The 14,680-nt window shown below is 37.7% G+C and overlaps 1 protein-coding gene across 4 annotated transcripts in view; it reads right to left on the reverse strand.

Annotated features, from left to right (window-relative positions):
• Positions 1–225: 225 nt before the first annotated feature.
• The window catches only part of LOC126248690 (membrane-associated protein Hem), a 188,283-nt gene continuing 173,828 nt past the window's right edge, over positions 226–14,680 (reverse strand). For all 4 annotated transcript variants that reach the window (XM_049949972.1, XM_049949970.1, XM_049949971.1 and 1 more), the window contains exons 21-23: positions 4,815–5,038; positions 2,774–2,863; positions 226–473 (exon numbers count right to left, since the gene is read on the reverse strand). In XM_049949972.1, coding sequence (XP_049805929.1) covers positions 360–473; positions 2,774–2,863; positions 4,815–5,038 — 428 coding nt within the window. In that variant the 3' untranslated portion in view covers positions 226–359. The remainder of the gene's footprint in view (positions 474–2,773; positions 2,864–4,814; positions 5,039–14,680) is intronic.

Consider the following 14,680-nt stretch of genomic DNA (forward strand, 5'->3'; position numbering starts at 1 on the left):
TTCTAAAAAGCAGCTTGTAAAATAAACAGCCAAATTTCTCAATATCAATGGCAGAAATTATTCATTTGTGACTAGCTCAATTATCAATACACATCTAAAATATACTTCTGTACGTGGTAGCAGTTATAAATAAGCAAGATACACCATAAATCTGGGACACCTGAACATTGTTGAGATAAAAAAATAATTCAACAGTAACAGAGGAAATTAAATAAGAGACCCAGCTACACAAAATTTACATTTTATTTGGTTAAAGGCAGTGTTGTTGCATACAAAATCTACACATATCTGATGAACAGCAGAATAGTTTGGCATTTAGCATATCACTCATTATTTAAAAAAATGATGTCCATTGTGCTTTACACTTGCATGTGCTCCTGTTTGTAAACAGCATGGTAAGCATTCCTGATGAGAGCATAAGGAAAACACGACTCCAACAGATCCATCGTAAGAAAAGGTGACTCTTGTACTATCTGCAACAGTATTAAAATAATGACCAATTTGATTTTCCAAATATTTCTTTTGGTGCTACGCATAGCTTTCATCTGTGTACACAAAGTTCTTACTTAGTAATGAAGAAATAGCTACTGAACTAGTGCATGGTTACGTACTAAAGCAGAGAATATTACAGTGCAATAGAATATATACTTCCTTTCAAAGAACAAACATGCTTAAAACACTTGGAGTCGGCAACCTTTTCAAAATTGCAAAGGAAAAGCATCAAGGGAGCACAGAAAACTGGATCTGGAAGAATGACACGCTGACAAAGAATAAACATGTGAATGCTAAAAAAAAAAAATAAAGCAAGTTACATGTGACATTATTTTGTACAGTTCATTTTAATTCCAATATGCAAATTTCTCTACACACAGTGATTGCTGCTTCACATTAGGGTATTGCATAATGGTGAGTTGCTTCATGATAAACTGCCAGTTTTGTCATGGCTAACCAGAACAGCCACTTCCTTCTGATGTACCATTGAAAGGACACCATGTATCTATGTCACTAAGTGACTACCCCAGAATCAGTTGCAGGCTGCCTATCTAATGGCTTCCAGAGGCATCCAAAATGTGATTTTTAATATTTTGCATAATTATTGAATGAATTTAAAAAATTAACTTGCTGTCATAATCTATTCATTAAGAGCTATACTCATATGTTAAAAGCTTAACACACTAAGATAACTATTACACTTACAAACTGCGTATTTATCTTGAGGCAATGTAACAGATGGCACACAAATACTTGAACTTTACTCATCCAGTAGTTAAGAATGAGAGCACTTAACTCTTCCAACAAACTTTAACCTTAATTTCAAATCTTTACAAAACTTTTTCTCACTGACACCTGCCACAAAATGATGAAAGGAAAAAGAAGTTTATTTCTTAGTACCTTTTCTCTGTTCATGCAGTAAAACTTCAGCATCAGATATGATGTTTTAATTTATTACTTATTCACTATCAACGATTTGCAACACAATTTGAAGTCCGTATCCATACACACCACACAGCACAACACATAGTTCAGGAGATATGATGTCATAAACATTGACATGCATGAAAAACTAGCTTTTCCTTAAACTGAAGTGCAAAATATTTACACAATATTAATCCAGTGAGTCATGATTAGAACACTTAGTGACTTCCAACAAACTTTTAGCAGAATCTCAAACCTGCCCCAAACTTTTTCTCACTTACACGCGTAACGTCAAATATTTAACACATTAACTCATTTGTAAAGTGAGCAGATATTTGAAGCTGTTTTATACATGGCAGTGAGATGCTTTAATGAATCAGGAGTTTGCAGGTCTTTTCTACATGAAAGTGTCCCCTGGCACATGCTTGAAGGTAGAATTAGATGAACCATTACTCCCCATTGGGCAACATGTGACAGCAGTTTTTACATATGGACATGATGGTAAGAAAACATGAATAGTAAAATTTGGGAATCTGACTGTAAATTAAGGAGACAGCTTGTAGCTGTGTATGACTAGAAACAGCAATTAGGTGATCCTCATCATGATAAACTACATTGGTTTTAACCTATATCTAAATAATGGTGTTTTGAAGTAGTAGGAAACAATCAGACTTAATATTTATTTTTTAAGCATCTTCTACCTATACTGTGTTTTCTGCTAACATTTTCAATTGAATTGTTTTCAACTCATTTCGACTCATTATGTTCCATAAACTAAGTTTTCTATTACTACTCTGCTTTCTCCCTCTGACAAGATTTAGCTTTAATTGCCACATTTCTGCCTTTGAGTGCCGTTAATAATTTAGTCTTCAGTGTGGAAAATTGTTTCCATTTCTAAAGTTTCTGTTCAGTCTGAGAGATTCTGTATTATTTTTTTAAATACTAATACTAGTGCTTTCAGAGCACTTTCCATTTTTTCATTAAACAAAAAATTACAACTCTAACTATTATGGTTGCAAGATGAAAGTATTTTTAACACATTCTCCCCAAGAGTTCTTTCCTTATTCTTATTATTATTACATTATACAGTCATGTTTATAGCTGAAGCAATATTACATAAACCCATATTTTCTCTGACTTTATACATTAGAAATAGTTGATGAAAGCTTGTGACTTTAAAAACAGTGGGGTTGATTATAAAATACCTTTCTCTGTTACCAGTCATGATTATCTTTTTATCTGCATTTTGCACGACACGTTTTGGGTAATGATTACCATTTTCAAGATTGTTTTTGTGTGCTGTGCCATTTATTTCTGATTCATGTTGTTTGTTAACACAGCTATGCAGGTTACCTACCTGGTCAAGAAGTAGGTATACTGACTCCCTGTTTCGAATGGCCTCCTTATCTGCTTCTTGTCCAAGACGTAACAAGCTTGAAGAAGCAAGCTGAAATACAAATTCTTTTTAGCATAAAAAAGTAAAACATTAATAAAAATTGTAAATCATGAAACATTATCATTTGTTGTGTTCTATATAAGAGGAAGAGAGAGGGGTGATGGGGTTGGGGGGGTTGGGGGGGTAGGGGTGAGGATGAGAGAGAGAGAGAGAGAGAGAGAGAGAGAGAGAGAGAGAGAGAGATTCAGTGTCAAAGAGTGAGTGGTAGCGATATGGGGTGGGGAGAAAGAGAATAGCAAGATGGAGGATTAGGAAAGATTGCAATGGTATTGAGCATGGTGCTGTTTACTAAGAGAGGCTGGGGTCAGGGAAAAGGAAAGGGACTGCTACGTGTGTGTGTCTATATGGAGAAAGCAGGAAGATCCAGAGTAATAGGGTTACATGGGAAGGAAGATGTGGATGGATAGTGTGGAGCAGAACAGTGGTAGTAGTAGTAGTAGTGTGAGGCTAGCATGAGGACAATGAAATGGAATGGGATTAGGTATGAAAGGTGGCAAGGGTAAGCAGGGGCAGGCAGAGGGCATTGAGACCACGGACTTTCAGAATTTCGAAAATCTTTGCTGACATGGGGGGGGGGGGGGGTGTTGCTGATGAATGGTGTAACATAATTTGTTATTTGTCCACAGCACAGCTAGTAGTGTGTTCACAGTTATAATTACAGAGAAAGCTGTGAAATAGTTGCAGTGATGCTGTTACTTGCACAAGTGATCTGCCAATGACAGGACAGGAATGCATGTTAGTGCTGCCAGAGGAGGTGGCAGGGAACATGTATAAGACAGCTCTTAGAATCAGATCTTTTGCAAGGATACAACCCATAAGAGGAAGAGTGAGATAGGGATAAACAAGGATACTGTGTAGGCTGCATGGTAAGCAAGGATACACTTCATTTCAAGAACTCGTGAGTGGTAATTTAAGAATTTGTGGAGATTGTGATTCATTGTTCCCACCTTGGGCAGTATTGTGCAAAGAAAGGGTGTTCTTTTCTGGCAGATCAGCAGGTGTGTGAGGAAGGAAAATTAGAGTTCAGTGTTTTGTCAATGATGGGGTCACAAGAAAGGAGTACAAGCTTAGATTGAGGAAGGAAATCAGCCATATCTATTTATACGAAACCATGCCAGTATTTGCCTTAAGCTATTTAGAGAAATCACAGGAAACCTAAATCTGGATGACTGAAGAAGGAATTGGACTTTGGTCTTCCTAAGTGAGAGCCTGATGTTTTAACCACAGTGCTACTTAGCTCTGTAGATATATGAGAAGTGCTGGTTGTATGTGGCACAGGTCCTCTGTTTCTTGAGAAGATGGGAAGGGTAGACATGACCTGTGAAGAATTCACCCTTAACTCCCTTTCCTTGTCTCTCTCTCTTACTCTGGAATCTCCACCTTACACATGCAATATTTTCTTAAGAATCTTTCCTAGCAGCTCTTTACCATGTACATTGTGTCCTCGTATAGGCGCAGGCTTTACCCCTGTACACACGTACATTTCTGCACCAACATGATCTTTCTGAGCATACTCCCCTCCTTTTCATCCCCCTCCAGGTTCCATGCCTTAAATGCCTCTTCTTTTTGGTGAGTAGTAATCTGCCATTATTTTCGTGCTCAAATTATAAATAAATTTCTTTCTGTGCACTCACAGACTGTGAGAGCTACACCAAGTTGGTTGGCATTCCTTGCTTTATGAGTGAAAACTGAAACTCACAGTCCATTCTTTAATAGAGCTTTCTCAACTACTGTAATCTAACTCATGTTTCCAACTGAGGATGCAACATGTTTTTGGGATGACATCATTTCAGTAACATCGAGAACACATTTTTCTCAATTTTTTTGTCAAAGCAATAAATGTCCCAAAATAAATAAAGTATTTTACTTAATTTTAAAAACTAACTTGATTATTAAAATGGTGAAAATTTCTAATATAAATAAATAATGCGTCTGGTCTTACAGCGAGGAATTCTTTCATTCGGTCTTCCATATCTCCTTGTCCACATATTGTGAAAAGTGCACCAAAAATGTTGTTTACAGCAGCTGCCATACAATGTATATTATTGGCATGTCCTTCCAGTGATGCTCGATAAAATGAATTTTCATTGCGAGCTAATTTTGGGATTGACACAGCCACAAAAACCATCAGCAAACATGCCACTAGGTGGTCATCTTCTTCTGAATCTTTGAAACAAAAAGAAATAGCCATGTTAATATTTCAAAGTAATTTGCCCATTTAATACAAAAACATTCAAAAATTTTGGCCATTCAAACTATTTTTAAAAGCAACAGGCTGGTTTAAAATAATATTTAAATATTTTATCAATGAACACTACTTGTGTGTTACTTAACAAAAATAAAAGTATGAACTGTTACCTTTCCAAGGTATTGAAGCAGATTATAAACACTTATGAAAGATAAATTAAATAAATAAATAAATAAAACCCTTTTGATGAAGCATAATTTGCTTTCAGGAATCGTTAAAGCATTAGGTCTGTTGTAACGGTTTAAGTCAAAGAATTTAATAACACTATTTCAAACAGTGTTGTAAACACTGTTGGCTATAAATTTTTTATTTAATAAAACAGAATCACAAGAAGTAAGAGGAGCATCTAAAAATTGGTCTAATTATACTTTAAAGACGGAGCAGAAGATGAAGTTTTTATATTTAAACTATGTTGTGTTTGCACTTCTTTCTTGGGTTTATTGAATTTAGGTTCTGTAGGTGAATTATTTCTTTCTTTCATACCGATAATGTTCTTTTCCTGTAATTGTAGCTATAAATAACTTGTATACGGCTTTAATGCTAAGAGATGTAAAGTGAAGCTAACATAATTTCACATGAAAAAGGTAAAGCTGCCATCAACCTGAAGGCTGGTTTGAACACTATAGTGTTTCTCTTGGCACAATTGCCTTCCTCCGACATTCAAATTGATTTACTCAGAAATTTATACAAGGACCTACAGTTTAATCTGGCATCTAAACCAGGGTGCACACTGGCATTTTTCACAGCTACAAACATTGCCAGAAGTGAAATAAACAACAAGTGACACACAAAAATGCTGGGACGGAATAGGAATCAATCCCGAGATCTTCAGATCCATAATAGGGCACTTTATCACTCAGCCACCAAGCCAAGATAATTTTACATATACTGCAAAAGTTGTGCACCAGATACACACTGATCAGCCAGAACAATATTACCAGTGATCTACTACTGATATAAACCCATCCAGGTGATAGCTGCATCACCTGGCGAGGAATGACTGCTAGTCAGACAAATGCACAATGCATGTAGTATCATTGAATGGACTGTCCGTGTGTAGAACGGGGAAGGTGCGCAATCTCTCCGAGTTTGACTGAGAGCAAATTGTGATGGCCAAGAGACTCGGCATGAGCATTTCAGAAACTGCATGACTTATCAGGTGTTCAAGGAATGCTGTGGTTAATGTCTTCAACACATGGTGGAATGAAGGTGAAACCACGTCCAGGTGTCGTGGGCTTGGGTGGCCACCCCTCATTAAAGGTGTCGAACACTGTGGGCTGACCAGGCTGGTAAAACAGGACAGGCAGCAATCTCTGGTGGAACTACATCAGACTTTATTGCTGAGCACAATACAAATCTGCCTGAACACACAGTGCACTGAACACTCCTAATGATGGGCCACCACAGCCATGTAAGTGCCAATGTTAACACTACGACATCAACAGCTAGAACTGAAATGGACACATGACCATTGGCACTGGATGTTGGGGCAGTGGCAGATTGTAACATGGTCTGATGAATCCTGATTCCTACATCAATCATGCCAATGGCAGGGGGTGAATCCGTCATCTTCCAGGGGAACAGCTCCTTGAAGCCTACGATGTGGGAAGGAGAAAAGCTGGCGGTGGCTCCATTATGCTCTGATGAACATTCATGTGAGCACCCATGGGTCCTGTGGAACTTGTGCAAGACACCGAGGTGACCAATGAGTATCATACACTGGTTGGAGACCACGTACACTCCTTCACGACAACCATGTTTCCTGAAGGCAATGGCATTTTTCAACAAGATAATGCGCCATGTCACAAGGCCAGGAGTGTGATGGAGTGGTTCGAGGAACACAGTGGTGAGTCCCAACTGATGTGCCGACCTCCCCACTCACCAGATCTGAACCCGATTGAACACATCTGGGATTCGATTGAACAAGGCATCAGAGCTCATTGCCCCCTCCCCGGAATTTACGGGAATTAGGCAACTTGTGTTTGCAGATGTGCTGCCAACTCTCTCAAGTGACCTACCAAGGCCTCAGTGCTTCCATGCCATGACACATCACTGCTGCCATTCGTGACAAAGGTGGACATACAAGCTATTAGGTAGGTGGTCATAATGTTCTGGCTGATCAGTATTAGTCTCCTTAACCATTCTAAATTTTCAATATTATTGTTTATGACTTTTTTTAGCCTGGCAAAATCATCATACAGGAGGAGACAACATGTGAAAAGCCATCAAAGTCGAGATCCAAGATGATTTTTCTCTAGCAGCAGTAAAGTCAGATGGAATTATAAAAACAAAACAAAATTGAATAAAAACTGCTACAGCTGTGATTTCGTGTAAGTCAACAACCACAATATCACTATTATGAACTTTCTACACTGATCTGACTTTACTCCAGATTCTGGTATTAGTAAGGCAACCAACACTATTCCTATATTTTAAGCCTATGTCAGTCATAATACGTAGTTAACAGTAGATAACAGACACTTATAGTTAAGCAATGACACAGTGCTTTACAACTGCTTTGAAATGATCATATATTTTGTTATAGTATCTGCTAACTTCAGTGCTGCAATATCAAAAGACCATAAAAACATGTAAAGAATATGTGAACTTGTTTTACACAACACAGCAAGAATTCCCTATCATAAACATACACAGGAAAACCAACCCCTAAGCAGTATTCTGCGAGGTAAAAAATTGTCATTACTCCACAACATGCTACAAGATTAGCAAGGTTGATGCCATCTGTGGACAGCAGCATTTTCTACATCTACATCTATACTCCACAAGTAACCTTACAGTATGTGGTGGAGGGTACTTTGTGTACCACTGTCATGAATGATTTGTGGAAATAATAATTGTTGGTAAGCCTCAGTATAAGCTGAAATCTCTCCAGTTTTACCTTCATAGTCTTTTCTCACGAAATGCGTAGGATGGGGCAATATATAGGTTGATTCTTTTAGGAAGATAGGCACTCAGAACTTCGACAGTACACCACAATGTGATGTAGAACAGCTCTCTTGCAACATCTGCCACTGGAGTTGGCTGAGTGGCCCCGTGATGCTTTCAAACTTACTAAATGAAACTGTAACGAAACAAATCATTCTTCTTTGGATCGTCTCCATTTCCACTATCAATCCTACCTGGTACGGATACCATAGAGAAGAGCAATATTCAGGTGCTGGTTGAAAGAGGTACTTCCTCTGTGGGTGGACTATACTTCTTGAAGATTCTTCCAATTAATCTCAGTCTGGCATCTGCCTTACCTGCAATTAGTTTTATGTGGTCATTCCACTTTAAATCACTCCATATGCTTACTCCTGCTTATTTTATGGATGTGACTGCTTCCAGAGAATTTTCTACAATTGCGTAGTCACACAATAATGGGTCTTTCTGCCATTTATGCACAATATTCCACAATTGTTTATGATGAGGATCTATTACCAAGCCCTGCACCATGTTTTGATCCTCTGCAGGTGTTCTTGTATTTTGCTACAATTTTATAGCATTGTGTCATCTCTGTATACAATATCATCACCTGTGAAAAGCCTCAAGGAACTTAATGTCATCCACTAGGTCACTTATATATATGGTGAAAAGTAACGACAACATCAAAGCTCTTAGTTCATCATTTGACAGGTGGCATAGCTTCCTTCACCACTGCTGATCAGGAAATCTTTGCTATTGGTCTCAAAATTTCGTGTATTTCACACCAAAGTGTTTTCTTCTTAGACGGGCATGAATAGGAGGCTTGGTCACAGCTCAGCATTGTGTTCGCTGTACTGAAGATGTTGGTCAGTTGCACCCATGAAATACTGCAAGAAAGTCACAATGAGATCTGGTATGTTGCCCAAGAAACATTTTTACAATCCATAAATACTGTCTGGTTTCAATGCACAAGAGATGAACTGAGAGCATCAGTCTATTATTTTGGAAAAAGGCCATTTCTCTGTGCCACACCCTGTTGTGCAGCTATGAAGTGGTATTCTTGCATCAATCATAACACATGTAACAAGGACACCATATATTTGGCAACTGTTTCTTATGTCATGGTTCACAGGAGGAGAGGGGAGAGACTGCTATGCTGAATTAGACAATTCAGTGTGCAACCACTAAACTTAATATTGATACCCAACATTGCACACTCTTGTTATAGAGTAGTAATCACAGGAACTGATCCTTAAATTATTACTGTGGCTATCTTGCAGGACTTGACAGTTGTATAATTCATAATTAAAATAGTCACTGGGATGCCACTGCATTTCAGTACCGGTCTCCGAGTCTGGAAGGGTAAAAGCCGTAACTGGACAGTTGGTTTATGCAACCACAGCTAAACTACTCATCTTCCCATCAGGCTGCAACAACATCTTTCTTGTGAACAGCACAGTTGTGTACAGTGTGTCACTGACAAGCTTTCTTGACTAAAGTGTCAACTTGCTTGTTGTTCTAGTACCCAGCAGAACGCTATGTTATTCCCCTGCTTCGTACAGCTATGAAAAAACGTTGTGAACTGTCTATTGCATTTTCTCTGCTGGGGATACCAGCTGAACCGAGACGGGCATTATTCGAATAAATTTCTACCTACATAATTATTCAAATAAACACATAATTCAAAAAATTTTGAAGAGATTATTCCTCTCTGAACAAAAATAATTATTTGTTATTTATTATTCATAACTTAAATAATGAATAATGTAGAAAACCATCAAATTTTCCTTGTTTACTTTTTGAACAGAGCTCTGTCATCTGTAACCAATGCTCATTCGTGTGGCTCAGCATAGTTTCTGGTTTCTGTTTGAATGTTTGCTAAACAATTTATTAATAGGTGGTACAAGAGTATCTCTCAGTGGTGCAAGACACAAAAAAGTGGAGGGGGAAGGTTGGGGAGAGAGGAGAGGGGGGGAGGGGGGCACGGTTCAATGAGTTAAGTTGCGGAATAGGACTCTTAAAGGTCTGGGGTTCAATTCCTTGTTGCTCCTAGCACTTAATCTGTCACTTATCACTTCTTTCTCCTCTAACAATTTTGAATAGAACAATGCCTAGTAAAGCAACGCAGTGTTCAATCCACATTCGAGTCAAGCACAGCTTCTGTTGCTTTGCAGCATAATAAATCTAACATAAGTATGCCTAGTAAGCAAATGGCCTTAGAAGTTCACATTACTAGTGCAGCCAATTCAACTACCTCTGTACTTGTCAGTATGTCCTCCACTCCCTCCCTGTGCTAACAAGACAAAGATGAGAACACAGCCAACAGAGACTCTAATCTGCAATAGTTTCCTCACTTTACCAAAATTGCTAACACTATCAAATCTGTGTGTCTCATGGATACAATTATGGAATTCTCTCATACTTGTAGAGCTACAAAATGAGTGACCCAAGTAATGACTCAGCTGTTGCTTGTGGCTAACATCAACAGACTTCAAATCTGAAGTCGACTAAAACAGCATTAACTGAAGTAGATTACAAAATTAAACTAAACTAAAATTTAATGCTTTTTGGAATGCTACTGGATGACATCTGAAATTAATAAAGTGATTTTGGAGAAACTGAGTAAGCTTTGCATCACCAAACATACATCTATGAAGTTACATGGAACTTCATTGTGGAACCACACCAAAAACTAATTTTACGCCAAAGATGATCATCATTAAAGTCTTACATCATTATTCTGAGATAATTTCAGATGCAGATGCAGATACTCTTTGGTGTGAGTAGAACACATTTATTTACATGCCACAATGGTAAATCTTCTAACATCAAATAAACTTTCAGATTAGATAGTTGAAAATAAGAGTTGTTCTGAAAACTAATTTAAAAGTCACAAAAAGTAGCACATTTGTTTTATTAGTTACAAAAAATTGGTGCAATAAACATCTCCGGATTTCAAATTTATATATTATTCACACCCCCATTTTATTCACCCATGACAAATAAATGCTTTCATTCATTTAAATAAATAATGTTTCAAATAAATATTTTTATTTGTTATTCACAAATAATGAGTAATAGTTCCTATCTATATTTGAGATTTATTATTTGAACAAATTTTGGCTAACTCTGGTGCTGAATCACCTGGAGGACACTAGAGTTGGAGCATATATGAAAATTCATCCCATGATCATGCCTTAAACACTTTTAGAGTCATATGCAGCTGTCTGTTGTAAAACGTAAATTTGTCTGACAGGTGGATCCTGAAGACATGGCCAAGTGGCTGAGGTAGCCCCCATTTCGACACACAAGTGTGAACTGGAATAAAATTGTGAAAAATGTTTGATATATTATTTAAAAAGCTACATTTGGAGCACTTTCTTTTTTTTTTAAGTTTCCAAGAGATGAAGGTGGTGATCTACTCCTGACTTTGCATAACACACCAATATCCGTTGCACTAATTTGCAAGAATCCTACAGTGTTATCAATATGTCTTTCCACACGTGGACAAACAACAGTATATTGTGTAAATGGCTGGGGTACTGAATACTTTTTTAATACACTTCTTGTACTATGACTGATGGAAACTGGCACTCCAAATTTCATATGGTGAACACACATTAAAGCAGAAAAATCTCACTGATTATTTATAATTGTGTTCCTCATTCTAAAATGAATGACATTAAAAATATAATGGAAGTGGTTGTTAAAAAGTTACCAACAAATTAGGAGCTCCTTACCACAAACATCGCACATTTAATAAAAACAGTACCTTGAAGGACACCATTATATTGTAAAAAAATGTGATTTACTGTCAGCAATTTTAGATATAAAGTAACAAGGGGAAAGGAAGGACCATAGAAAAAACAGGAAGGCATCCCCAGAAGCCCTGTGGGTTAAGCTGCCGGGAATGATACGCCTAATAGTTCTATCATCAACTAGATGATGTCTTCATGCACAAGCCTGTTGTAGAGCCACCTACAGAAGGGTTATGATATAAGTTATGGAAAATCATCTTCTGGTCCCACACTGAAACTTACTACAGAGCAGACTAAATTCTAATATCCAGACAAAGTGGCAGCTGATCACCTGCTCTAAGCTCTTTTCCCATACAGCTGATAAGAGCAACCCTGGGGTAACCTACATTGCATATGAAGTTATAAAGATTGAGGATGATTTTTAGCACTTTTACTGAGATGCTACAACACTGCCTAGTGGATTTTATCATGATCTGATAATACATCAAATGCTACAGACAAAGTCACATAAAGCTCCCACAATAAGAATGGGCAGCTGTTAACTTCATCATTTGTAGAACTAATTTCCAACTGCTCCTCTCTGCAAGCCCTTACAGGTAATGGAAGGGTAGATCCTGTCTGACAGTAGCAGTTATTTGAACAAAGTTCTTTTAATGGTCTGTGTGATGTCTCCTTTGTTCATATGGAAAATTCCATTCCTCCTCACAGCACTAGTAGGACCCTCACACCCACCTATGAAATCTACCTGATTGTCTCCCATACCTGTGCTGATTGTTTGGAATACTTGACTAAGTTCAGAAACTGTTGCCACAATCTTTTCTTGCTGTTCTTGATAGTAGGACAGTATATCATGCACCAAAGTTATGTGTGATTCTCAGACAATGTCAACTTAATAATTAGTATGGTGGATCACATTGTTGGGCTCCAGCCTGTGGATTTCTCTCTCTCTCTCTCTCTCTCTCTCTCTCTCTCTCTCACACACACACACACACACACACACACACACACACACACACAACACACTTTTTTTTTTTAAGGCATTGCTCTTTCTTTCTGGTACTTATATCCAGATTGCGATTCACCATATGGGGGCGAAAAACAACTGACAACTAATGTAAACAACAAATGTAATCCAAATGTCACAACCATTGTAGGTGAATCTATCAGTATGAAACCAGTAATGGTGCTATGTGTGTCAATAAACTGCATTATTAAAAGTCCCTAGTTTCTCTTTCCTTCTTTGCATGAATACAATTTACATGTCACATTTTATGCACCATCCTCTAAACTGTCACTCAGAAAGACTGAAATGTGGAATGAGGATTTTGAAATCTTCCTTTCAGCAGTTCTCTTTTCTTTCGCATATTTTTCCTTCAAAGGAGGCAGTAGTGATTTCATTTATGGGAACAAATTGTTGGATAGTTCTCAATCTGCCTGAAGAGTTGAATTTGTGGCCCTTAGCATAAATTTTCCAGCAACCTTTGTGTTAGTGACATCAGTAAACAAATGACTTAGCAGAAAGACCACCACTGTGTGTAAACCTGGTAATTACAAATATTTGTGCTGGTTTCAACTGCTAAGGTCTTGGTAATGCCATTCAATTTTTTAAAATGCTTATCTGGCCACAAACTCAAACAATGAAGTCACTGAGGGAAATTTGAGGTATATATAGCTTCTCTGCCTAGCCTAAATTTACTAGAAACTACTTGAAATAGCATATCGGGTTGGTGATGTATCTTAAAGAAGAGCCCCTGCTGTTATGTGTTCATGTAATGATGGAGCATTAATAGTCAACAGGAATACTTGCTGTCTTCTCCAGTTCATTATTCATTATCTTCATAATGTTCTTGAGACCTTTCCCTTCCTTATTTTCCAACATTTTTATTTATTTTGCATCTATACTAATAAAATTCCTTCAAGAGGTAACACTTCATTATATTTCTGAAAGAGTGCAACTTATTTAAGACACTACACTTGATGAAAACTAAGAGTTTCCATTGAAAGCGTTCCACTGTTAAAATGTTAGATAGATTTCAGATTTCCGATAATACACTTCAGGTCTTTATTTAAATACAATGGTAACACCTTTTCAAACGATCCTTCCTCTCTTTTGATGATGAAAAATAAATTCCGAAAAATATTCAATGGTCCTGTCAACATTAAGCTGTTTTTTTGAGCTGATGCTCTCTTTGCTGAGTGAGTGTTATTGTTTCCAAGAAAGGTGCTCTCTTGCTGAGAGGAATAAGGATTTGTGAAGTGAGAACCATTTTGTCCCTATTAGCAAGTAGGGAAATAAAGGCCAATCCAGAGACACCTATATTATCTGACCAAGCCAGTTACGACTGAATATATTATGACATGTGAGTGTGACAAGGGTCACAAGGGATGGTCACAAATAATTATTTTGCCACAACAGCCATCCACCTCATTCAGTCTGAGGCTTTAGTATAGAGATTTCTACTATTATCATTATCTACACAGGTAAACCAAGATCCCTGATTCCTGTTACACACACTGTTTCACTGTCTGCATGATGGTTCCTGTAGCCTGTACAGAGCTCACAGTAACAGAGAATTGGTGGCTCTGACCCACACTGTGAAACCTAGATTCACCAAACTCAACCCAGTAATGCCCCCCCTTCCCCCACCCCTCTCTAAGATACTTGACATCTAACATGTCCAGGGGGCATCTGTACTTTATTGAATTACATGACCATAGGGAGCATTACTTCCAGCCCCTAGCTGCTATAGTGGTAATGCTATATCACATTCCGATCTGTCAAAAAATCAATTATGCTATTTTACTGTTTAATCAACAACGAGGAAAAAAGTTTGGAGGTATATGTTAGATGAATGCTGCCAAAAAGCGTGCTGCTGC

Source organism: Schistocerca nitens, chromosome 3 (genome assembly GCF_023898315.1).
Source record: "Schistocerca nitens isolate TAMUIC-IGC-003100 chromosome 3, iqSchNite1.1, whole genome shotgun sequence".
In the NCBI taxonomy this organism is placed as follows: domain Eukaryota; kingdom Metazoa; phylum Arthropoda; class Insecta; order Orthoptera; family Acrididae; genus Schistocerca; species Schistocerca nitens.